At 38.6% G+C, this 13,651-nt stretch overlaps 1 protein-coding gene across 1 annotated transcript; it reads right to left on the bottom strand.

Annotated features, from left to right (window-relative positions):
• Positions 1–3,970: 3,970 nt before the first annotated feature.
• taf3 (TAF3 RNA polymerase II, TATA box binding protein (TBP)-associated facto) lies at positions 3,971–11,788 on the bottom strand. The gene is made up of 7 exons (XM_059334348.1): positions 11,409–11,788; positions 10,714–10,956; positions 8,016–9,838; positions 7,839–7,918; positions 6,661–6,931; positions 6,332–6,438; positions 3,971–4,876 (listed from the first exon to the last, which is right to left on the bottom strand). The coding sequence occupies exons 1-7, from the start codon at positions 11,572–11,574 to the stop codon at positions 4,762–4,764; spliced, it is 2,805 nt and encodes a 934-aa protein (XP_059190331.1). The 5' UTR covers positions 11,575–11,788; the 3' UTR covers positions 3,971–4,761.
• Positions 11,789–13,651: the final 1,863 nt, after the last annotated feature.

The following is a 13,651-nucleotide window of genomic DNA, read 5'->3' as shown; positions in this document are numbered from 1 at the left end:
TTTTGGGCTCTCTTGGGACTGATTGCACAAACAAATACTGTCTGTGTTTTTGTGGATTAAAACTGAAACCGCTACAGCTCAATGCACATTGTGTACTGTGTTGTGTTCTAATGCACAATGCTGCACACGTCAGTTTTAGGACTGAATTCATATTATGTATTACAGCAGAACTATATCCTGTTTATGAGGCAGAGTATGTGCATCTGGACAAGGTGAAAACATTTTTTTTAACCGAATAAGACTTAATCCTTTTTATCAGTCAGACGTGAGCTCTATCTTTACCAATGCTGGTCAGTAAAATTTATGATCCAACAGATGCTTGCAGCAAGCTTTGACTGTACGAGACCTGACACCAGCATGTGTGGTTGAAGAGGGAGACGGACAGTGAGAGAGGCCTGTAACCACTAGTGGAGTTAGCATTTTAGCACAAGAGGACAATGCTATCTTTGACCTTCTTGACATTTTAATTTATACAATTACATTTTGGTTAAAACATGACCTATTTACAAATGGTGCGCTTCATTACACATTTATTTATTAATATACTGTATTTCCCCCCTCTAACTCTGTGTTAAATGACTGTTGATGCAGTCTTTGCATGAGTGACTGCATCTCCTACGATAAAAAGCAACACCACATTGAAATGTCAGCTTGTTTTGCATGGGCAGAAGTCATTTAACTTCCCCTTTTACTTCGGCCACACATCATTTTTTCCACTTCCCCTTTGATTTAGCGTTATCGAAAGACACAGAGTAGATTTCCATCAGGGCCAAGAGAGCAAGAGAGGTGAATAAGGAAAAGAGAACAGTTCACAAGTTTAAAAAGTGAATGAGTCAGGTGTGCTTTCCAGCTCGAGATAATGTGAAGCATCCATTTATAATCAAGCTATCGGAAGGCCTGAGGTTTCATCCTATTTATTACTTAACTATGACTGTTGTCTGCGACTGCACTCACTAAATAAGCCAGATACTGGGTGTGCTGCAATTCCCTTCAGTTAAATGAGGATAAACTGAAATAATCAATTCTTAGTAGAAAGACATGAAAGGCTACCTGAACCTAAATTTTTAACAGCAGTCAAGACAAAAAAGTAGCCTGAAAAATAGAGCAGAATTAGAGAAGTAATGTCTGAAACAAGATTTAATTAAACTAATCCATGCTTTTAGCCTTAGTAGGTTGAATGACTTTAATGGGCTTTTCTCAGGTTTTTCCTAAAAGCTCTCTGACAGCTCATTCAGAACAATGTTGCTCTGCACATCACGCCATTCTGTCAAATAATTGATTTTAAAGTACTGCTGCTGTTCATAAATCATTAAATGGTTTTGCACCAAAATACATTCCAATATGCTATAATATCAACCGTGTAAGACTTCTGAGGTCCAGCCAGCCGGGTGTCTGCTGATTGTTCCCAGAAATAAATAGAAGCACAGAGAATCTGATAAACATCTCGACCTTTCAGAGTTCAGTACACAAAGTCAAGCTTGACTGGTAATAAAACCTTCTGCTATAGATATAGCAGCTGCAAAACAGCATTTGACTTCAAAGAATGGAAAAAGTTAGATCACATATGCAAATCCTGCGTCATAAAAAAAGAAAGTCTGCTGAACTGGGGGGACACACTTTACTATCTCACATTCTCTTCTATAGATTTCTGAGTCTTAATAGCTTATGAGTGGCTGTAAATGCTATTTCCAGTCTCAGTCATATATGGCAGTGGTTCTCAAAGTGGGGTCTGTCAGGGGGTTAGTGAAAAGCTCTCACATTCATGTTATTCACATTATCATTATATGCATATATATTTTTTCTGTTATTATTTCAAAATGGCTTCAGACTTCAATTAATAATATTATAATGCTTTATATCTAAAATAGCTCATCAATCACATTCTAATTAAAGCCAGTTTTATTATCTGAAATTGTCTTGTCACAGACTTACTGACATTGATATAAAAACCTTTTTTACAGAATATACAAAAAAAATAATGCTTGGGGTGATTTAGAAATGGTGGTATAAAGCCATTTATTTAATTTTTATTTATTCTTTATTTAATTACTTATTCTATTTTATTGTATTATAATGTATTACAATGTATTGTTTTATTTGAAATAGATTAAATTACTATAGATGATATTTATACACTTTTATTTTTTTCATTCTCATATTATTCTCATATTATACTCATATATTTTTCATATTATATTTTTTCTCAATTCCTTTGTTTGACATTTTTTTATGAATTATTTATTTATTTTTTACCTTACTGTATTTTTATTTGCACAATCAGATAATTCTACCATGTTTTGTTTTTCTGATACCTTAATTATCTTGATGTATATTTTATGTTTATAAAAAAAAAGCATCACCCTGTGACTAATACCTCACAATAAAGATATTTGAAACAACAATATAATAAAATGTTTATATAATGTATGAAAACTGTTAAATAGGTTTTACATTCTCTGTATAATAAAGCAGCCCCCTGAGTACTTTTGCAGGTATATTTCTGCAAAATTGTTGCAAAAGCCGCATAGAAAGGGTCCGTTTTTATTCCAGCTCGAAAAAATGTCACTTGCAGCTAATTAAATTGTTTTATAGGTATTCTGTGTTGAGATGTGCAAATATTTATAACACTTGTGTAAAATATTTCTCTCATGTTGTTCTTTCATGTAAGACTAAATAAAGATTATTACAAGATACATACATCCCTGCTATATTCTCTATCTGGTAGGAGGCCCTTGGCTGAAAAACACTTGAGAATCTCTGATCTATAGGTCCTCTCATGAAGGACGGCACTTCTGGAGCGGGTTTTATTTGCAAGAACAGGATTCCACATACATCAACGAAGAGACACCTGTCACATTTCTTACATTCATAATGTGGTAAAGCCTGCTATAGTGTCTGTTCATGTGTTGTGCATGCTTCAGTGTCGGTGCATGAAGAATGACACCGTGTGGTCATTGAGGGAAAAGCAAAAACAACTCACCGGAGGCATGCTGCAACATTTTCCTAAAGAGAAAAAAATAGGAAAAGTCAACTCCAGGTGCACTAACGGTTTCTAACTATCCAAACCTGATACCATCCAGGTGTGCTTAATGATTAATCCAACATTACCACAATTGTTATCAAATTACACATACAACACTGTATAAGGGCAGGTGTTGTGCTGTGTGAAAATACTCTGGCACATGCCCAAGAATTGGAGGACTGCCATCAAGAAAAAGGCAGTCAGAAGAACTTTGATGTTCAGTTAAATGAACAAATTAAACATGATGTTCCAGTACTGCCGTTACAGGAAAACCAAAGGCCCAGCTAAAACATTTAATAAATAAATGTATCAAATGTAATCAAATCTGATTATATGGTATTCCTGCTTTTCCAATATTCCTCAAACTTAAATTGTATTTTTCCTTGTGTTGGACTGTGAAAACGAGATGTTTTTCTTAAGTCGAAACAAAACAAAAAAAGATACATTGGTGGATGCCAGAAATTAGTAAGTACTAACAAATAAGAATAAATTATGCATATAAAGAAAATAATATCTGTATGTGGCTTTCTGCATTGGAACCATGGACTGTCAGACTCATTTCTCAAGATGAGAGAAAACAGTTAGTCACAATCCACAGTGAATCTTTAAGAAACGCCACCCTGTGCATTGCGGCTGCCAAGTTCTCTCCCACATATCTCATGTAGGTGAAGCGCAGGATGACAACTCAGCAGAACAGCCCAGAATCTAGGCTAATGCATTGCACAGACTGCTGCAAGGAAAGATCCTGGATTTGATCTGTAACCAACTGCTGAGACAAATAGTTTTGTCATCAAGTCTGAAACGAGCAGGAACAAAATTCATCATCTGAAACTCGGGTTGTTCAAATACTTCCAATCTATTCTATTTATCAAGCAAACAATCAGCTACTGGAAAACCTTTTTTAGAAATGTCTGTCTGGGTTGAAAATAAAATAAGGATGCACAGAAGTGGTTGACAGAAAATTTAGGGTACAATTTTCATGGTAATGAGATTTACATCTTATAGCCTGTGAGTACACAGACCGTTCATCTTTAATATTGAAATATCAGCGAAATTAATTACATTACAAGCACAGCTACAGTATTAACTCCAGGACAAATCCATATGAAGAAAAAATAAAAATACAAACTTTAAATTTAAAAAATGTACAGAAATTACAGAAAATCATTCGAGTTAAAAACCAATATCTGAAAATGGATTTAACAAGTCAGAAACCTAAGACCGAAATGCACTTGGCTTGAAGGTTGGTATTGACACATTTATACACGCCTGATGCCATCATCATCTTTATATACATGACATTTCAATGATACTGCAGAAAACTGGGGAAAGGTTTGACTTGGTGGTCAATCCTTTTTGGGGAAACACAAAGGAAACAGAAATAAAGACGATGGATAGTTGTTCTCTGATGCTCTCATATTGACGAATTGTCACGGTCTCCTTTTACAAACATAATTGTCATGATCTCCTACGATTGGACATCCAAAACAACGAGCAAACAATTTACAGGTGAAAAAGGGAAAACCATGTGAGAACTAAGGCTGGATATGTGCTGGTTAAAGCCTTTTTGTCTTACCAACTCACAACTCATCGTGGCTGACGTCATTAAAAAAATCATCAGATGTTAGTATCAGCCACAGTTTTAAACTTTCTTTTCTTTATTTTACAGCAGTGCCACGAGTGTTCAGTGATGGCTTCAAGTCCAAAAACAGTCCAAAATATGTGCTTTTTGCATAGTCTCAATGCGGTTTGTGTTTCCTTTTCTTGTGTTTTTTGTCCTTCTTCTTGCTGGAACATTTAACACAGAACCACTGCTGGTCCTCAGGAGGGGCTGATATGATCCCAACACAAGGCCTGAGCAGACAACAGAAGAGGAGGGTTCAGGTTAGTGAAAACATGCAGAGGATGCAGCTATTTTTTACATTTCTATATGTACAAGGAGTTTAACACCACATGTATTCGTCCCAAACCATTATTCAGTTTGGTAAGAGACTTTTTCAGTTCAGGATATTCCCAGTTAACGCAATAATTCCTATCAGACAGCTTAATACATTCTCTTAAATGGAGAAAAAAATGAAAAACCAACTGTTAATCATTGTTTGAAGAGTCTGTCCAATTGCCTGAGCACAGAAAAGCTGACAGACACTACTACAAAATATGTACCCACTAGTAACAAAATTAAGCTTTTGAATGACAATATGATAAACTAATGAAACATCAGTGTCTCCCCAGTAATTGTACAGACACAAAAAGAAGAAAAAAAGGTTTAATGCTAAAAATAACAGCAAATATCCATCCCGGTGTTTCCTCTATATTTGTTCTTCAGCAACACACAGCCGTAAATGAGCCATCTGTGGTTAGTTCACATGTCTGTAATAACAGCAGGACAGTTGACTGTCTGTTGTCTAAACGGCTGAAGTCTGGTGAACAGTTGTTTGACGCCAAATTTGCCCAATATGCCCGTCGGATGAGGATTCTGAGCGTGACTATTCTCTATTTGCACACCTGCTGAGGGAATCCCGATTAGTTACTTCTCCTCGGCTTAGTAATATGCAATGCTGTCTGGAAGAACATAGATCACCTTTTACCTAAGGTGAAGTGAAGATAACATTGTTGGTCACCTACCAGTTACAAAACAGGCTCTGTACTAAACTTAGACCTTACTGTCATTCAAGCTGTACATCAGGGGTCATCAACTACATTTGTCCAAGGGCCAGACTTTTTCAAAGCAGACACTGTGGGGGTTGAACTTTCAAATAAAGAAAATTTAATGGACTTATGCCTAGTTAGCCTATCATTGTTTGATATTTTTTACTTTCTTACTAAATTGATGCTATTTTTATTTGCCTATATCAGTGTCCATAGACTCCTAATAAACATCCAGAATGCTAACTAGATACTGAACTAGAAAATGCTCTCAGATTGAAATTATTCTGCGGGCAGAGCTGGAAGCTTTGGTGGGCCAGATGTGATTGTACATTGTACAATGTACATTTGAACAAAATATTGTTGAGCGGCTCTAAGTGGGTGGATGAAGCATACATAAACTACAAAACAAAAGAAGTACTTAAAAGCTAAAATGCCTGAAATCACTACTAAATTAATATATTGTGGGCAATATTCAAATAAAATGCTAACATGCTGAGAGATTCAGTGTTTTTATGGGTTTCTGAGTTAGACCAGAATAAGTTCTAATTGATGGTAACAATTCAAACTTAATTCTTATCTATGCAATACTTTAATCCTTTTAACACACCTTGGTACAAAGAGAGTCAGGCCAGAAAAGAAATGGGGAAATAAGTCTCTTACCAATGATACCAATCATCACAGTCATCACATCCTATCATGGGACTGCCATCATCAGGTTTGTTGCATCCAGGACAAATCCAGATCTGGTTTCCCCATTCATCACGGATCTAAGGTAAATACATGTAACAGGAAGCATTAGCGCCAAGCTGCTTGGTGACAAACTAGCTTCTAAATAAACAATGCATAATCATATAGTTCATTTTATTAAAGGTATAATTATTTTACTGTTTTCCTAGACTCAAGAAAAACCTCACAAAGATTAACAACACTGCTTGTACTTAATAAATACTGCACCAATTATCATTAAACTAAAATGTACGAGCACTCACCACATAGGTACTGACGGTCTCAGTTACTACGCTGCGGACCGGGGTTTTGAAGGATGCGGCAGGAGCGAGCATGGTGGGAGGCGAGAGCAACGATGTTGGTGCAGGAGTGGGTGGGAGTGGAGCGGGAGCTGGGGGCAGAATGGGTATGACCGGGGGGAGTATTGGGGGTGGTGGCGGTGTCCGAGGCCGATTCCCTGGTCCAGACTTGGCAGCGGGGGTCTTGGGTGCTGGCGTTTTGGGCTCTGAGTTTGGAACCACCTTGCTGATAACACTGGTGACAGACACAACACAAATAGTAATTATAATACATATATATATTTAAAAAAAAGATAATGTATTAGCTCTATGTTAGATATACAATGTAAAGAATAGAGAAAAATGCTTTTGACAGGTCAGACTTAGAAACAAACTGAAAATGTTCTAGTACAGAACATGATAAAATGAAATCAGAAAATAAATTAAATCTAATTTTTTTAAACACTAAGTGAATGAAATATGTAACACCTATGGGAACATGCTTTAAAATGTGAGCATTTTAATAATATGTACTTGTTTTACCTGAGGGATGTCTATATTTCTATTACTAGGGCAGTATTTAATTTCAAGTTCTGTTTTGTATAATTCTTTTTTGTATTCTCATGTATATTATTGTTCTCAACTATAATGTATTATTTTCATGTGCTTGAAAAAATTTGATCTCAATCTTAGTGGGACTTTTCCAATTAAACACGTTTTACAAATTAGATATTTTTCTGTATTACCATCGATACATTGCCTGAGTATTGATATCAATACTAAATATAATCTCTTCTTACGTAATGAGTAACAGAAACATACTTTTTCTCCCCACAAAACCAAATTTTTCAAGCCAAAGCTTGTAAAAAAATTATATAGTCAACAAATAATTACATCAGAACAATTTTATATAATAAAGTAAATTAGACTTTAAATGTGAAAAGGGCACCCAATGGAAATTTAAAGCACAGTGTGCAATAGTGCTTTAATAAGAATTATAATAAAAAAACTTATGCTAAAGCATTTCGAAAGCCAACATAAGTTACTAGTGTTATTACATTTAAACATTTTTAAATAAATAAAGAAAACATCACGTAACATACAAAGAGGTGAGGGAACAAATATTATCAGAATCTCACATGAAACACTGATTGAGTGCTTACATTTTGTCCTGGCCTCCGACTCTGAGCGTCAGTCTGGGGATGACGGGAGATGGTAGAGCTGCTGGAGTCTCTACTTTCACCTGAGGAAACAGGAAACAGGAAGGAGAGTAATTATCTGTGACACACTAACCCAGACACATCATGACAAGCCAAACCAAGCCAAACCAAAAAAGTTACCTTCTCCAATCGAATTCTCTCTTTTTCTTTCTCCTTCTCCTTCTCCCGTTTTTCTTTTTCCCTCTCCTTTTCTTTCCTCTTCTCTTCTTTTTCCCTCTCCTTTTCTTTGGCCTTCTCTCGCTCCTTATCCTTCTCCTTGTCTTTCTTTTTCTTCTTTTCCTTCTTGTCTTTCTTCTTGTCCTTCTCCTTGCTCTTTATGTCCTTATCCTGGAGGATGGGGGCCAAAGGAGGAAGCATGGGGGGGATGCGCAGGCAGGCAGAGGGGCTGAACAGCGGTGGAATTTCACCCAGAGCGAAGGGGGCTAACGCAGATTGTTTCTGCCTGTCCTCCTTGCTCCTGTCTTTACTCTTGTCCTTCTTATCTTTGTCCTTTTTACTTTTTTCTTTATCCTTCTTTTTGTCTTTGTGTTTCTCCTTCTCTTTCTTGGGGCCATCTACATCTCTGGTTTTTATCTTGATGGAGCCCTCAGGCAGAGTAAAGTCTCGCTGAAGGAAGTGCTCATCATCCTTCATTCCAAACTCTTTCCAGGCCATCTTGCCATCCTTGGAAAAGTCCTTTTTATCCCTATTCTTATCCTTGTTCTTCTCTTTCAGCTTGCCCTTGTCCTTTTCCCGGTCTTTGTCTTTCGGCTTGTCTTTCTCCTTTTTCTTCAGTTTAGTTTTGAGCTCCTTCTTCAGCTTTTTCTTGACATCTACTGATGACACAATCTTGTTTTTCTCCTCAAACACCTTGAGTAAAGGTTCAGGAGTAGGTGGTGAGGCTGATCCTGATGACACATAGTCTCCTTGGTTTGGCGGGGGTGCAGATGGACCCCCCTGGTTGACCTTTCGGATTACCTCATTGATTGAATCATCCATAGTCCAATTTCCTAAGCCTGCGTGTGGCTGTAGGTGAAGTGGTGTTGACGTGTCTTTAACAGAGATGCCAGCACCAATCGAGAGTTTAGGCGTTGACGGCTCCATGATGGTCAGCCTCCTGGGGCTGGAGAATCCATTGCTGTCCGAATCAGAGCCCGAGGAGAAAGCAAAAGGATCAGGCTCCCGCTCTGCACATGCTCTGGCAATAACAGCATCAATGGAGTCATCAATGGCTGCATTATCAGGCTCTAGTTTCTTGAAGCCCTCAGCCAGCTCCCTGTCCTCTATATTTTGACGCATATGGATGTTCTCTTTCCCCATCCTCTCGCTGAGCGCAGACAGTGGTAGCTTATGCACAACATCTGTCTTGCTCTGGGGTTGGGATGCTTTGGCTGAACCCATCTTTGGGCTCTTGGGGCTTTTTGGACTCTTCGTCCTACCTGGTGATTTCTTCTTTTCCTTAGATGGTTTTGGAGAATGGATGGGACTACCGCCCACCGGAACAGGAATGACCCCTTTAGGGGACTTAGTCCGTTGTCTGCCAGGAGAGGAGACCTTAGGCTTTCTTCCTGGAGTGGTGAGGCCCTTTTGATCAGAGTGTTTTGGTACTACCGGCTGAGGTCTGAAGGAAGGCAGGGGTCCTGAAGGCGTCTCAGGCGATAGAGCGTCAAGGCTATCATGAGAAGGCAGCATGCCTGGGGGAACACGTTGAGGGTTGAGAGAGGTAAGGGGCTCCCTGGGCTCAACCCCCCATTCTGGGCTGAGGCCAGGGTACATGCGTGGTCTCTTGGAGGTAGGCATCATGCCCATAGCCGCATCAGGACTGTCCAGGTGCCTTTTCAGTGGGTGGTTCTCATCGTTGACCGTCTCATCTTCGTCCAACTCCTCCTCGTCCTCTTCCAGTGCCACCTGCATAGCTTCGGCTGAGGTGCCCATGTCAGTCAGGACCTCCTCCTCCTCCTCTTCTACAGAGGAAAGAGACAAAAAAAATGAAGCACTGTTTCTAATTTAATTACAATGATTTTCATAACCACGACACCTTATAGAGGCCTATTTAAACTGATTTGCCAAAACCCAAAGCTATGGTTTTAAACTCTCAGATGCAAGTTTATACTACACTGTAAGCCTAGCTTAGGATGATTAACTGGCAGTCTACAGGGTTGCTACGGTCATATAGGTCATATGCAGCTGTGGGAAATTATCATGAGCCATATTTATATATAGTACATAAAGTATATACAATATGCTGATTATTTCACTTATTTACATTGTTACACTGTTATTGTGCTATAAACAACCAAAACTATGTGTGTAATGGCATTCTACTATACCATTTAAAGACAACAAAGTTTGATATTTCAACCAACATCACGTTTGTAAGCAGATTGGCAACCAAGCAGTTTCACGCTTTCTTATTCAAAATACACTTTTTAAATTGCAAAAGCACCACATTAAAACTCAGGTGTTTTCACAACCCTCTGGAACCCAAATATAATCCTGCCTTTGGAAAAGTTATACTTTTCAGGTTTTTTTTTAAACTCTAGAGATGTTGATCAAGCAATATGATAAGTTTTGGAGGATGTAGTTTGCGACGCCACTGAATTGCATTGTGCTACTATTCAAAAAGTGATCATAATAACCATCATGACCGTTGGAAGAGTGGCAGATTTAGCTAGATAAACCTATTAATGGAACACAAGTGTATATTTGTATTATGTACATATATTCTATAAACTCTGGATTAGTTGAAAACATGTTTTCCATCAAAAATAAACTGAAAAATACTGAATATATACACGCTCAAATATGTGCATATAGTCATAAAATTATCTGTGCTGACCTTCTTGTAAGGAGACCAGGGGTGGCAAGTGATCTGGAATGTAATCCTTCCTTTCCTCTGCATCTCGGGCTCCGGGCTGGGGAAACTGCAGGACATTGTTTTTGCTGACAGGAAAGAGCGGCGTTTGTTGGGCGAATGCCACAGGCTCCAGGTTGTGGACGTAGTCCTCCAGTTCACTCAGACTCACCCCCAAGAGTCTGAAGGCCTGGCTGACATCATCCAGGACTGGATCTGTTCTTCCATCTGAAAATGCAGCATCACAACAAGCCATTAGTGCTCAATCTCTATGTGCCTCTTGTGTACTAGAGTATACTAGAATTTAATATATCCTGGGACGCAAGTTTGACTACATGTTAGTGATTGTGCTGCACATACAAGGACGTGCCCTGACTAATGTTGACATTCAACCTGAGGCAGGAAGTAATGCTCAACAGGTGAATCCCTTTACAGATAACAGCAAATAGGAAGCTAGTGCATCACATCGACTAATATTTGTGGGTGATCACAGCGGGAATGCATCACAGCCACAATAACTCCAACACATAGAAGCTGTTTCGCTAAGTGGCTACTATACTTTTTGACACATCAACCTTTGCTAGGGGGCGCCACCCACAGACCCAGTCAACAACAACGTGATCGACTACTTCAGGTTTACGGGTTAAAAAAGTAATCGGGGTAGTGAACGAAGGACTTACAGAGCTCAGAGTACCGATGGCAGACCCTGGCCAACTGCTGGATATATCGATGCAGCACATCGGACAGCTGATCGCAAGCTGTGAGCTGAATCGCATCCCAGCCCAGAGCCTGGCAGATCTGCGCCACCGAAACACGCAGCAGCGAGCGGGCATAGCTCTCGCACATCTCGCTGACTTCGTTACGGGATTAATCCGCGGTCAGTTCCTCTTCCAAAACATGTTCCCGGTCTTCATGTTTCACGGAACCCCTCGGGGGCTTGGCTAAACCCGCTAACGCGGTTAATTTTGGACATCTACTTCAGTAAATATATTGGCGCTTTCGCCAGAGTCGCCATCTTGATTCCATCGATAGACCCATCCCCGAAATCGACTGCGCGCATGCGCACAAATCAACGCCTGCCTACACAGCTCCGCTGCGTTCGAGAGGTTCACCAACGGCTGAAGATGTGCAGGAAGGGACGCCATTTGTCACAGCACTAACGCTAGTCCTAGTTTAACCTTGCTGATATGCAGCACTAAGTACTGCTGTTCGTCTGTTTGGCCGCTCAGAATTTTAGTGTAGCCATGGGTGAAGAAGAGTGGCTCTTATCGAGTTACAGGCAATTTGCTCAGAAGTAGATTGTAACACACCGATGATCAGTTTCGGTTGTCGCCTCCCAGTCGCTGTGTCACACTGAAGTTGGAGACAGCAAACGATTCAGACTGACTCAGACTGAACAACTTAGTTAATGACTAAACAGTAGTTTCACTAACTAAAGCTGGGACAGCTTGATGTAGAGGAGTAAATAGTAACATATTGCCTCAAAATGTATTAGGTATAAAGTTACATAAAATGGAAATACTCAAGTAAAGTACATGGACCTCAAAATTGTACTCAAGTACAGTACTTGAGTAAATGTACTTAGTTACATTACATCCCACCACTAGTTTTCGGGTTGCAAACAAGCAAGGATTTGGATTTGTTAATCAGTAAGGCCAAAAATATAATACTACTTAAATTTGAATTGATCTTTTAGTGTTGCATAATAGTTGCAGATTACTCAACTGTGGTTTGATTGATAACTAGCCAGTCCACATGGGATTGTTCTGGATTAAAATGTCTTGCTTTAGCACAGTTGCACAATCCTTCTGCAATAAACTTTGTGATGTCTTAAATGTCTCAGGGTTAGAGGAATTCCTTTAGAAATTGAGCAGAGGTGGACAGCACTAAGATATTCAGGATTAAATATTACTTTTCCTTCAGTCTTGTGACCAAGACTGATATATTTTCTGTAAGTAGTTCCTCAAATGGTTTGTATTCCTTCCAAGCCTTGGAAACCATTTATTACCCCTTTCTATTAATTCCAGGTCTTCTTATATTACGGTCAAGTATTCTCTTTTGAGGCACAACCAACAAGACATAACTTATCCCTTTTTCAAACAAATTCCCACATCTACTCCTATGCACTTTTCAACTCCACTACCAGAAATTTTAATTGGAGAGCTGTAATACCAGAATCAGAAATACTTTATTGATCCCCAGGGGGAATTGCTTTTTTTTTTTTTTAACAGTTGCAACTGTATAAGAAATAGGAAAAGAAATAATAAAGTATGTGATTAAAATAAAGATACTTATTTTTAATATGACCTAGACTTCTGAATACCAAATGAAGCTCTTTCTCCTTTAGTTTAAATAACATACCAAAACGGAGCAGTCACTTAATAAAAACAATAACAGTTGGTTGCAGTGTCGGGATGAATAATGCTCATCAGCATTATTTAATTTATCAATTTTATGGATTTTTTTAAGAACATGAAGCCACTCAATATTTGTTTTTTTATATTGCATTATAGTAATGGTTATTTCATCATCTTTCCAATCCTGTCTTCTAATCAAATTTGATGTGATTTATTATTTCATGTCTGAAATGTTTTGCAAATTCTGTGGTCAATGTGCTGCTGTACACTCCTCCGTCATAGAGATTTGCATTCTCAGTGAGGCCCTCTCGTGGTTACAGTTCTCATTTATAATTTTGCATGTTTTGGTACTTTACCTTCATTCAAATCTTGCTTTAGTTTTCAGTTGCGTGTACTTGGTAATTTGATTATATTCCCTTTACAGCAAGATGGAGGCCACTTCGTCCTTGCATTGTAAACATTGCCATGGACCTCATTTCTATTAGGATGATGTGTGATTGGGAACTTGTAATGTGAGTAATCAGGATCAAAGTGTACATTTCAGCCTGTATGAATGTTTTTTTAAA

The sequence above is a fragment of the Centropristis striata genome, chromosome 6 (assembly GCF_030273125.1).
Source record: "Centropristis striata isolate RG_2023a ecotype Rhode Island chromosome 6, C.striata_1.0, whole genome shotgun sequence".
Classification (NCBI taxonomy): domain Eukaryota; kingdom Metazoa; phylum Chordata; class Actinopteri; order Perciformes; family Serranidae; genus Centropristis; species Centropristis striata.
Note: the sequence above shows the minus strand (reverse complement) of the source record. Positions and strands in the feature narration are given on the sequence as shown.